At 39.6% G+C, this 13,586-nt stretch overlaps 1 protein-coding gene across 1 annotated transcript in view; it reads left to right on the top strand.

Annotated features, from left to right (window-relative positions):
* The window catches only part of fars2 (phenylalanyl-tRNA synthetase 2, mitochondrial), a 116,965-nt gene that overhangs the window by 88,502 nt on the left and 14,877 nt on the right, over nt 1-13,586 (top strand). Inside the window, exon 8 of the mRNA XM_059326857.1 lies at nt 5,646-5,806. Within this exon, the coding sequence (XP_059182840.1) occupies nt 5,646-5,806 (161 nt within the window). The remainder of the gene's footprint in view (nt 1-5,645; nt 5,807-13,586) is intronic.

Raw genomic sequence — 13,586 nt, 5'->3', positions numbered from 1 at the left:
GTTATTAAGGGAGATCATCCTCACTAATATGGGTCAGAAGGGGCCTGCTCCACTTACTTGGAGGCCCAGAAGATGATTATTAGATCACAGCATGACTGCTCGCTGTTTTGTTTGTCAACAGTGCACGATAGAACAAGGAGCAGAGGTAGAAAAATAAGTATCAACTAGTGCAGATGAGATTAAATAAACTCTTAATGCAGATTTATGAGATTTAAAGTGGTGAATCTGCGAGAAAAAAGTTGCTTTTTCCCCCAATTTTTTCTCGTAAATCTGCAACTTTTTTCTTGTAGATTTGCCACTTTAATCTAGTAAATTTGCCACTTTTTTCTCGAAAAGTTACTGAATATAGTTCTTCGCCCGATAAAGGGTTGAGCTTCATTTGGTCACTTTTTATAACGGAAACTTTCCCGACCTATGATCCGTTCATGGACTGTCTTGAGTCTGGTTTCAGAGGATTAGATTTGGACTCTTTATCTTCACTATTAAAGCTTTTCCTGATGGACTGAATGGCCTTTGAGCACAAACACAATAATATAGCATGTAAATCTCAGATTAATGCAAGAAAAACTGTGACGCTGAAACACAGCTGAAAAAATTTCGCAGAATCGCAGAATCGTTGAATCGACAACTTGAGTATTTAAATTTGAGAGTTATCCTTTAACCCTTTATCCGGCGAAGAACTATATTTGGTAACTTCAGTGGATCTCTAACTGGGTCTCCATGTCTCTCTGTTTGGTCGTAGAACCACATGGATTTCTTCCAACTAATCAGCAAAAATCAGACTACGTCACAGACGGTGACACCATGACATCTGACCAATCAGTATGATAATAATATAATAATATTCACTTTATTCACCTGGACCTCCAATGTAAAAATGAAAAGTTTAGAAAAAAAATCTGTCGTACAAACAGAGTTATTCTTCAGTGACTTGTACCAGGAGAACTTGACTATGACGGCGTATCAGGGCCAAGTATGAATAAAAATAAAAATACAAACCCGGGGGGAGGTAAAATATTGAGAAAAACGTTGTAAATTTACTAGATTAAAGTGGCAAATCTACAAGAGAAAAAGTTGCAAATCTACTAGATTAAAGTGGCAAATCTGCGAGAAAAAAAGTTGCAGATTTAAGAGATTTAAAGTGGCAAATCTGCGAGAAAAAAGTCACAGATTTTCTAGATTAAAGTGGCAAATCTACAAGAAAAAAAGTTGCAGATTTAAGAGATTTAAAGTGGCAAATCTGTGAGAAAGAAAGTCGCAGATTTAAGAGATTTAAAGTGGCAAATCTGCGAGAAAAAAGTCACAGATTTTCTAGATTAAAGTGGCAAATCTGTGAGAAAAAAAATTGCAGATTTAAGAGATTTATAGTGGCAAATCTGTGAGAAAAAAAGTCGCAGATTTAAGAGATTTAAAGTGGCAAATCTGTGAGAAAAAAAGTCGCAGATTTAAGAGATTTAAAGTGGCAAATCTGCGCGAAAAAAGTTGCAGATTTACGAGAAAAAATGGCAAATCTACGAGACAGTAGCAGATTTATGAGAATCTGCTACTTTTAATCCCATAAATCTGCAACTTTTTTCTAGTAGATTCACCACTTTAAATCTCGTAAATCTGCGCCTTTTTTCCCTCGTATAGATTTGCCACTTTTATCTCGTAAACTGTTTTCTCAAAATATTACCCCCTCCCCCGGGTCCGTATGTTTTTTTTGTTTTTTACACATTCCACAGTCTACATTCTGGCTGTATCTAATATTTTAATATCCTCCAATAACCCTTGGAATTTGCCAGTATTTCAGTGAGTGCCCTATAAAGGGTTAATCCCTGAATTCTCTTAGTTAACTTCAGGATTAAGTCCCTTTTCTTTTCTCTAAACGTTTCCCGCTCTGCGTTTCTTTAACTGCGGATCACGACCCAGACGGACTCGGTTTCTGCATCAGACAGGAAACAGTTTTGTCTCAATTAGTCTTTGGTCCCAGAGAGAGAAACCGTTTCTCCTCTCATCTGGGTCCCAGGCTGAAAACGCCTGAAATCCTCAGAATTACCCATAATCCTTTATTCCAGCGAGTGTTCGCCCTCTGCTTTGACCTGCCTCGCAGCAGTTGAAGACTTTAGTTCTGAAATGAAAAAATGTGGCGTGTGAAAAAGTTCCCTCCTCTGCAGCAGAGTGACTGATGGATCCTCCTGGAGACTGCAGCTCACTGAAACTTTTACACTCAAGTGTCCTTTTTAATTTTGAGAGAATTTTAATGTAATTTAATTTATTGCCTCCAGACATTGACCTGGGTGTTTTGGTCTGTCGAATCAAGTTAGAATTCATTAAAAAAAGAAGCTTTCCTGAGCAGATTTTATAAAAATTATTCCATTTCAGCAGTAGTTTTTCCCCATTTCACTTTGGTTCACATCAGGGGTCTCAAACTCAAATTACCCGGGGGGCGCTGGAGGCAGTATCAAAAGGACCAAAAAAAGACACAAAATGACTGAAAAAACACTAAATTACCAAAAAAAGTACACAAAAGTACTAATAAAAACGCACAAAATCGCCAAAAAAATACACAAAATGACTGGAAAAAACTGAATTACTTTAAAAAATACACAAAATGACCCAAAAAATAGACAAAATTACTAATAAAAAGACACAAAATTACTAGGAAAGACACAAAATGACCCAAAAATACACAAAATTACTAATAAAAAGACACAAAATTACTAGAAAAGACACAAAATTACTAGGAAAGACACAAAATTACTAGGAAAGACACAAAATTACCCAAAAATACACAACATTACTAATAAAAAGACACAAAATTACTAGAAAAGACACAAAATTACTAGGAAAGACACATAATGACCCAAAAATACACAAAATTACTGAAAAAACACTTAATTACTTAAAAAAGACACATAATGACAAAAAATATACAAAATTATTTTAAAAAGACACAAAGTTATTAAAAAAGACACAACATTATTTAAAAAAAGACACAAAATTATTTTAAAAAGACACAAAATTACCAAAAAAAAGTAAATAAAGGGAACTTACACACACAACACGGTAAAGTGCCATTCACATAAAACTCACATTAAACTTTCATATCAAGGTGGGGGCCACAATTGGCCCACGGGCCGCCAGTTTGAGACCCATGATTAACATGATTATGTAAATACTTTATGTTGATAACCCACAAGTCTCCTCTTTACTGACATGCCCACTTTATGCTGAGTCAGTGTTTCTCCTGCAGTAAATGTGTTATTGTGTCCTCTTGTGTGTGGGTCTTTGTGCATCCTGGGGTCCCTAAACAGTCTGTGAACTGCATAAAAAAACCCTGAAAACTTCAGTTCTTGCAGAAATTTTACAAAATGTAAAAAGTTTCTTAAACCAAATCACAGCATGGATTTTTTCTCTGTTGTTCTGAAGATCTAAGTGTCTTAAACTTGGGATTCTGTAAGGAGTTTTGACCATTTTTTATCAATTCTCACGTAAAAAGAAAGATTAAATTCAGCAACAAATGTGTGCAACAAATGGTTTCAACCCAAAAATTATTGCAACAACTTATGAGATATAACTTGGCATGATAAAAAGACTTCATATACATAATGATCTTCTTTTAATGGAATTCAGTTCTTGCAGAAATCTCCATAAAATCCAAAGATCCTGAAACCAAATCACAGCAGGGGTTTTTCTCTGCTGTTCTGCAGGTCTTGGTGTCTGAATGTGGGATTTTTAGAGCATTTTTTAATCAATTTCCAAGAAATATCAGTCATTAAAAAGCTACTTTTCACACCCGTCACGTCGACACCTGTTCTCCATGTTGTTTATCTCTCTCAGGAGGTCACCAGCTCACTTCTAAAACCCCGAAGCAGCACATTTACTCCTGCTGGTTGCCTTCAGGGACTCACACTGAGTGAACAGGGAGCAGAGGAGATTTTCCCTCTTGGCCGATCAATAAAAGTATCAAAAAATAACTGAAATGATACGAGCGTGTGAGTGGGAGGTGAAGGTTGTTTATATTTATTGACTGCATGAAGTTGAAGTGTTGAGTAATATAGAAGAGTCGTGTTTCTGCACCAAAGACGACCTGTTGTTGCTGTTAGTTTCACTCGTTTTTATAGAAAATGGTGGTTGCATTTATCTTACTACACTTACGAGTGTAGAATAAAACCTATTATCAGCTTTTAAACAAGTTATTGGTGATGTTTACTGTGACGATGATGATGATTCAATTGTCTTTTTGTTTGATAACACTTTACAATAACCATCATTTATAAATGGAATGGTAAATATGTATTTTATATATTTTTATTCATGTTTAACTAACTAAATCATTTATAAATGGCAAATAGATGGTATATTAATTTAAGTTTATAGTTACTTTACCATTAACAAACCAATAAATTATAATTAATAGTTTATTAATAGTTTTAGTTGCACTCATTTTGACATTTTTTTACACCATATTAAGTCACCTTATTAAGTCTGTTAATGATTTTGAAATGATTCTTATACCTTTAAGAAATTGGTTGAAAACATTTAAAGATTAAATATGTTTAGCACTTTGTAAATGGTTAATAATTGGTCTATAAACTATCATTTAGTTGGTTATTGTAAAGTGTTTTTGTCTCCCCATTCATGTCTGTTTTTGCTCTGTTTTTGGTCTCCACCAGCGACGCTACAAGCAAAAATAATGTGTTTTTTTCATCCTTTAGTCAGTTTTGGGGGTTATTTTTCTCCTGTAACATGTCTGCTTTCAGAATAGTGAAAAGAAAACAATCAAAACAAACATTTCTGTGTATATTTGACTATATTTTGTAAATTTTCTCTGCTAAATTTGCTAAAAGTGATCGTTCCGTTGCAGCATGTCGTACCGCGAGCGAAGTCTAAACCTTCGTTAGAAAGCTTTCTCTCTCCTGCACAATATTATATGTTTTACATGTTCTATATTGTTGTTGTTGTTGTGAATTAGAGTCAATATTTGTCTTCTAACAGTCATTTCCATTAATAGTGTATAAAAACCTATAAAGGCATTTTTTGTGTTTTTTAATGATTTTAATTATTTTTGGTAATTCTGTCTTATTTTGGTTATTTTACGTCTTTTTTATCATTATGTGTCTTTCTTTGTTCATTTTGTGTTTTTTTTTGTGAGTTTAAGTGGGGTTTTTGTAATTCTGTCTTTTTTTTTGTCTTTTTATGTCCTTTTTTCATTGTATGTCTTTTTTTTAGACTGATTTTATGTCTTTTCGGGTAATTTTGTGTCTTTTTTTTGGTTGTTTTTTTACGTCTCTTGGGTAAAAGTCCTGGATTTGATTTCATTCATACCCTGATTTATACATTTTGTTCCTAAAAACATGCCAAAAATAGACTTTTGACATCATTTACTGATTTATGAAATGATCCTTCTGTGAAACAAACTTTGAATTTTATATATCACCAATATAAAATAATAACTTTGAAATTTGCTTCATCCAATGTTCAGATTTATGTCCTAGAAATTTGTGCAAATTAGCGCAAATTTAAGTTAACACCTCCTAAACATACAATTTCAGAAAACTAATTTGGTTTCATGGTGTTTTCTGGGTTCGTCAGACTGAACTGAACGTGGAGGTGATGTTTGCTTGTGTGTTAACAGTTTGTTTGTTTGTTGTTTGTTGCAGCGGGGGCAGGGAACAAGGCGGGCTGGGCCTTCGGTCTGGGCCTGGAGAGACTGGCCATGGTCCTGTACGGCATCCCAGACATCCGTCTGTTCTGGAGTCAAGACGAACGATTCCTCAAACAGTTCAGAGTGGACGACGTCCAGCAGCCCGTCTGCTTCCAGGTACCAGCAGGCTCAGAGAGGAGGTTAGACAGGGAAGGAGTCTGGTTCTGGAGCACATTAGAAGCCCAGTTTGGTGGTAAAAACTATAATAATACAGCAGCAGAGAGAATTATTCACTGAAAGTCTGCTTCATTCAGGTGAATCTCATCGTTTGACTAAAGTTAATAAAGCTGCGTTCCAATTTGAAATCTGAAAATCTTCAGAAACCAAAAACCTTTTCATGGATGTGGTAAAACATTTTAAGGTTGTTGTTTTTTTCAACAATTTTAGATTTAGATTAATTACTTTATTAATCCCACAATGGGGAAATTCAACCCCACCCAATTAACCCATCCTTTTTTTTACACACAAGTGAACACACCATGCAAGGAGCAGTGGGCAGCACGTTACTGGGCCCGGGGAGCTGTAGGTGCTTTGCTCAAGGGCACTTCAGGCTCCGTTTACATGATGACGGTCTGAACAGAAGACGCAAAAGTGACGTCGCGTCTTCACTTTTTATTCCTCGTTTAGACGAGCGTTTTCAGGAGGAAATCTGCTGCATACGGTGACGCAAAAGTGTGTGGAATGTGATTGTATGCAGCCAGGCGGCATCACTTAAAGCCATAAGAGCATCTTTGGGCATGCAGAAGTTTTCACGCCACACATTTTCATCAGCTACTCCTTCCACAAAGTTCTCCTCCATCACTAGATCTCCCAGGTCTCGTTCACAGCCGTCTGGCTCCTCCCACCAATCGCTGCATCCAGAATGTGATGGAGGTAATTCCAGATCCTTCTCTGTTCACTAATACTATCTGTACATATCCTGGACATTTGGTGGAAAGACTCCTGTAAGTTTATTAGAGCTGCCAGAGCAGCTTGAAGGTCCCACCATGGAAATAATCCCACGTTTCTTTATTTCCTGTCCTGGAGCATGTATGTGACGTAAACACATACGTGACGTGAGCAGATCAGATCAGAGTTTTGTGTCTTGTCAGTGTAGACGACACGCTACGGAGGAGAGGATTACACTTTTACACTTTGGAGGGTGGTTTCAGATTTTTGCGCCGTCACCGTCTAAACGAAAAGGCACTTCCCATAAAATATTTTGTCGTTTTTATCCGCGAGCGTCCTCGTGTAAACGGGGCTTCAGTCTGTCAGTACCGGGATTCGAACCAGCGATTCTCCAGATACAAGCCTGATTCCTAACCTCTAGGCCACAGACTGCCCAATGTTTTTATGTGTTTTAAGAGTAGAAGAGTTAGAACGAGTCTCCAAAAGTCTCCAATAAAACCAGAAAAAGTCTTTGGACTTTTCTCCAGTCGCTTTTCTTGAAAAATAGTCGCTAAGGGGGTCTGAAAAGTCGCTAAATTTAGCAACAAAGTAGTTCTCCAAGGAGAACAAATAGATACACCAGTTCTTTTATTCCCTCAGCTATCAAGCTGCTAAATGCTACCGATAGCAGTAATTAGTCATTTATTTATTTATTCCAGCCATAAGGTGGAAATGTATTTATTTATTTATTACTTTGCATTGTTTGCATTGTGGTCCATTGGGGACGGGATGTTGCTGCTACCCTCACACTGATTTGTTGCCACTGACAGAGGGAATTGTTTGGTTTATGTGCTGTCCTGCTTTTGTTTTGTTTGTTTGTTTTGTTTGTTGTTTTGTTTTTGCTTTGTCTCGTGCGCTGTCGGACTGGAGACTGCAAACTGAATTGCCCTATTTGGGATAAATAAAGTTGTTTGAATTTAATTGAATTGAATTGAATAAACTGCCAACACTGCTTCACCGGCTTTTACAAATGTCGCGTGTTGTCGTGGCGTCCAGTATGACCTCACTTCCTGCTTAGTGTTCTATCCAATCAGCAACCAGGATTTTTACAGGGGAGAAAAACGACCCTGCTCTTCTACAGGGATGAAAAAAGTCCCGACAAAAGTCCCTCAGGACGGATAATATTCAATTTAGGGGCGTTTCAGAGAGAAAATCTTATAGAAGAATTCAGGTTTGGCTCAACAGGACGCATCAATAAAAGGAGAAGCAGCTCGCTATAAAATAAAACCAAGCTGGAAATGTTTAAATGTCCAGCTGACAGCCACACACACACACACACACACACACACACACACACTCAGAGCATGTGTTGGAGGCAGAGGTTGGAGCTGAATACTCAGTCGGGCAGACAGAGAGACAAATGGACGAGTGAACACACAGAATAATAAACAGGAAGTGGAAACATTTGATCACTGGACTGTAATCTATCTTCTCATGATCAATATTTATGACGGCGCGGCAGGAAAACTGTCTTTAATGAGAAACCGTCAGTTCAAAGTGCAGCGATGAGGTTTTGTCATGTGGAAGCTGCTGTGGTTTTAATTTAAATGTAAAATGCAATCAAGTGAAAGTCCCAGCAGTCATCATGGTTTCAGTAGTTTTCATTGATTTCATTAAATTATTAGGTTTTGTAACTTTGTCAAGAAAAGTGCTACATGAAGTAATTATTATTTATGTTAATATTATTTTTCGTGATTGGTAACAAAATTAACAAAAAAGACACAAAATTACAGAATAAATACAATATGTAAAATGAACAAAAAAAATTTAATTACCAAAAAAAACAAAACATAAAAGGTAAAAAAAAAGAAAAAAAAATTACCCCCCAAAAAAGAAATAAAATTGCAAAAAAAAGATGTAAAAAGAACAAACGAGACAAAATGGTAAAAAGAAAGGAAAAGAAATAAATGACAAAAAATACTTTATTAATAATATATAATATTATTCATAATTGTGTGTCTTTTCTTTAGTAATTTTGAATCTTTTTATTGGTAATTTTGTCTTTTTTTTGTGATTTTGTGTCTTTTATTGATATTTTTGTGTCATTTATCGGGAGAGGCTGAGAGGAGAGGACGATAAAAAAAAATGTAAATTTACTGTAACTCCACTTCAGACTCCGCTGTGTCTCATTCTTACCTGTTGTGTCACTTTCCTCCTTTTGTCCTCTCCACTGTAGTCCAGTGTGTGTGTGTGTGTGTGTGTGTGTGTGTGTGTGTGTGTGTGTGTGTGTGTGTGTGTGTGTGTGTGTGTGTGTGTGTGTGTGTGTGTGTGTGTGTTCCAGCCTCTTAACCTCATGTATAAAACATTTTGACGGTGGGGGCTCACATCAGCCGGCACCAGTCACTTCCCCTGACCCTCCACCATCACACACACACACACACACACACACACACACACACACACACACACACACACTCATGGCGGGGTGTGTGTGGGTTCACTCAGCGGTGACTTCGTCCCACTAAAGGTGTTTTTTGTCGACTCTCGTCTTCACTAATGAAGAACATTTCAAGTGACTGTTGGAGGGCAGAGAGGAGAACAGAGGAGGAGGAGGAGGAGGAGGAGGAGGAGATGAAGATAAGAGGGGAGGAAGGAAGGAGGAAGGAATAAATGAGAGGAGAAACACGGAGCAGGAAAGGTGGAAACAAAGACTATCAAAGAGAAAGAAGGAGACGGAAAGAAAAGGCTGAAAGAAGTAAAACAAAAGGAAAGAAGGGAGTTAATAAGGAGAGAAGGAAGGATGGAAAGCATGAAGGACACAAGACAAGGTAAGGAAGGATAGAAGGGAAGGAGAGAAGGAAAAAAGAAAGGGAAGAGGGAAAGAAGATAGGATACGAGGGAATATGAAGAGAAAAATGGATGAAACAAGGACAGAGGGATGAAATAAGGGAGGACAAAAGACGAGAAGACAAGAAGGAAAGGAGGCTGGATAGGAAGAAAGGAAGGAAGGAAGGAAGAAAGGCAAAGGGGTAGGATACAAGGATTTAAGGGAGCAAATGTAGGTAAGGACGCAAGGTAAGGATGGAAGGAAACAAAGAAGGAAGGAAATAAAGACAAGACGATGCAAGGAGAGAGAAAGGAAAGGAGGAGGGATACAAGGAATTGAGGGAGGAAATAAGGAAAGTAAATAAGGGAGGAGACAAGGAGGGAAGAAAGAAGGAAATAAGGGAGGACATTAGGAGAGAAGACAGGAAGGAAAAGAGGCTGACGACAAGGAAACAAGGAAAGAAAGAAGGGAATGAACAAGGAGGGAAAGAAGAAAAGGGGGGAACTAGAACAAAAGAAAGGAAGGTAAGGATGGAAGGAAGGAAACAAAGAAGGAAGGAAACAAGGAGGGAAAAAAAGGGAAGGAGGAGGGATACAAGGAATTGAGGGAGGAGACAAGGAAAGGAAATAAGTATAAGAGGATAGAAGGAAGGACAGGGATCAAAAAGAAGGAAAGGAAACACTGAAAGGAGAAGAAGAAGAATTAGCTGGAAGATGTTTTTAAGAGAAAAGGAGGTTTTCTATGATAAATATAAATAACAACATTAAAATAAAGTAGATGAGGAGCTGAAGGAGGAGTCAGCTGAGGACGGACTGCTGTCCTCCTCCTCTCCTCCTCCTGTCCTCCTCCTCTTCTCCTCCTCTTCTCCTCCTCTTCTCCTCCTCTCGTCCTCCTGTCCTCCTCCTGTCCTCCTGTCCTCCTCTCCTCTCCTCCTCCTCCTGTCCTCCTCCTCTCGTCCTCCTGTCCTCCTGTCCTCCTCCTCTTCTCCTCCTCTCCTCCTCCTCTTGTCCTCCTGTCCTCCTGTCCTCCTCCTCTTCTCCTCCTCTCGTCCTCCTGTCCTCCTCCTGTCCTCCTCCTATCCTCCTCCTGTTCTCCTCCTGTCCTCCTCTCCTCTCCTCCTCCTCCTGTCCTCCTCCTCTCCTCTCCTCCTTCTCTCCTCCTCCTCTCCTCCTCCTGTTCTCCTCCTCTCCTCCTCCTGTCCTCCTGTCCTCCTCCTCTTCTCCTCCTCTCGTCCTCCTCTCGTCCTCCTGTCCTCCTCCTCTTGTCCTCCTCCTGTCCCCCTCCTGTCCTCCTCTTGTCCTCCTCCTCTCCTCCTCCTGTCCTCCTCCTGTCCTCCTCCTCCTCCTCCTGTCCTCCTCCTGTCCTGTTAGTTTTATTGATGAACTGGTTCCTCCAGAGGGACCAGGGGAGCACGGCTCATCTCCTGCCCAGGGTCAGTGCACCTCTCCTGGGCAGGGACACTCCACCTCTCCCCTAAACCTTACCTGGTCCCCCGGATCCTCAGGTAATGAACTGTGACTGCCGGGAAACAGGCAGTGTGTGTTTGTGTGTGTGTGTTTGTTAGTGAGTGTGTGTTTCTCCATGTTTGTATACACACACACAAACAAAAAGGCACTCAAACACACACACCAGGGAGCTGTCCAGTGCCACTAAACTGTGATTGTGTTGGATGAGCTCCCTAAGAAACACTCCATCTCTCTGCACTGGAGGGCCGAGAGGATGTGAACCCCGTCTCTCTCTAAAACTGAAACTCTAATAAAATGTAAAATGAGACGAACGTCTTCTAGCTTTTAGTACAGGATCATCTCAATACGTTAGAATATGATGGAAAAGTCCATTTCCAGTAGTTCAAGTCAAACAGCCCCAACCAAGTATTGAGTCATATAGATGGACATACTGTTCAGAGGCCAACATTTCCATATTAAACATACTTTTTAATATTCGTCTTTTGTAATATTACATTGTTTTTGAGACACTGAATTTTAGGTCTTCATTAAATGCAACCACCCAACCAACCTGCCGTACTTACTTCCTAACAACATGGCCACCCAAGTACCTACCTTCCTATCTATTTAACTAACTTACCAACTATCTACCTACGTAGCCATCCATACAGCTACCTGTAGAACCAACCCACCAACCTACCTTCCTTACTTCCTAACTACCTGCCCACCCAGGTACCTGTCTACCTCTCTATTTAAGCAACCAAGCAACCAAGCAACCAACCAACCAACCACCTATCTACCTACAAACCTAACCATCTGCCTAATTGTCCAACCAACCAACTACTAATTGAACCTCCTATCTACCTTCCTACCCAACCAACCAACCAACCAACCAACCAACCAACTAACCTGCTGTCCTTACTTCCTAACAAACTGGCCACCTAAGTACCCACCTACCTACCTACCTATCTATATAACCAACTTACCACCTATTTACCTACTTAGCCATCCATGCTACTACCTGTAGAACCAACCCACCAACCTACTTTCCTTACTTCCTGCCCACCCAGGTACCTGTCTACTCTCTATTTAAGCAACCAACCAACCAATCAACCAACCACCTGTATACCTACAAACCTAACCATCTGCCCACCTGACCAACCAACCAACCAACTACCAATTGGACCAACAACCTACTTACCAGCCTACCTTCCTTACTTCCTAACTACCTGCCCACCCAAGTACCTAACTCTCTATTCAGCCAACCAACCAACTACCAATTGAACCACCTATCTACCTTCCTACCTAACCAACCAACCAACCAACCAACCGTCCTTACTTCCTAACATCCTGACCTCCCAAGTACTTGCCTGCCTCTCTATTTAACCAACAAACCAACCAACCAACCAAAGAACCAACCGACTAACCAGCTCTCTACCTACATACCTAACCATCTGCCGACCTGTCCAACCAACCTACCGTTCATACTTATCCATCCACCTATTTACCTCATTATCTACCTGCCTACCATCCTACTTAACAAACAGTGTGTCCACTTAGCCATTTACCTAACACCCAACCATCCTACTACCCACCAATCGAACCTTTTGACTTTACCAACAAAACTTTCCTAATTACCCAACCACCTAACAGATCACCTATCCATCTACCTACCTACACACCTGCTCACTACTTTCTTAACCAACCAACCCACCATGTACGGATCCAACCAGCTTCCCACCATCCTACCTAACCAATAAACCACTCATTGACCCATTCTCCTACCTATCCAACCTTATAATCAAACCACCTACCTACCGTTCAACACCACAAACCAACCAACCAACCTTCCACCGGACTATCCACCCATCCACCTACCTGTGGATCTACCAACCTTTCTACCGGCCTACCTTTCTTACGAACCAACTGATTAAAAAAAACTGGACTCACGGATGATAATTACAGCCTCAAGTTTAAAAAATAACTAATTTCATGTGGTAATATTTACATGTTTCTTCTTTTTGAAAATACTTTCCAAATATATTTTCTCATAAAAGTAAACCAACCAATCAGGTTCTGATCCAACCATTTGCCTTCCTATTGAACCAACCGTCACGCCAAACAGACAGCCGTACACTCCCCCACCTGTCTGCCTACCCAAACCACCAACTTTTAACCTCCCTCCCAGCTACTTACCTACAGTCCTACTTAACCAACCACCTCTCCGCATATTCTTCTACCAACCAACCAACCTCCCGATCTATCCATTTTCCCTCTTACTGAACCAATCAACCACCAACAAATCGAATCAACTGACGTCTCCCTTCCTTTATTCCTTTCTTGATTAAAGTCCCCCCACTCACCTACCTAACCCCTAAATGAATCAACCGCCCACTTATCTATCTACTCTCTCTCTTTACCCTCCCAAAATGGGTTTTGTTTAATAGCAAGATAAATAAAACGTCTCTATAGAAAGCAATAAATGGATAGAAGTGGTCGGGAATGAAAAGAAAAGGATAAGAAGTTATGTGGATATCAACTCCTTCCTTCCTTCTCTCTGTGTGTTTATTAAAAGTTATTTCCAGGATAATAAACATGTCGAAGACGATAGAAATCTCTCCCTCCGTCTGTCGCTGCATAAAACATCAGATTTATTCTGCCGTCCTGATTAAGTTTTAATGTGTTATTGTCTTCATGTTTAAATCTCTGCAGCACTTTCCGCTTTTTTCTGTCCTCATCTCGTTCTTTATGCTTTCTT

The sequence above is a fragment of the Centropristis striata genome, chromosome 23 (genome assembly GCF_030273125.1).
Source record: "Centropristis striata isolate RG_2023a ecotype Rhode Island chromosome 23, C.striata_1.0, whole genome shotgun sequence".
Lineage (NCBI taxonomy): Eukaryota > Metazoa > Chordata > Actinopteri > Perciformes > Serranidae > Centropristis > Centropristis striata.
The sequence above is the reverse complement of the archived record's forward strand: the minus strand, read 5'-3'. Positions and strand labels throughout refer to the sequence as shown.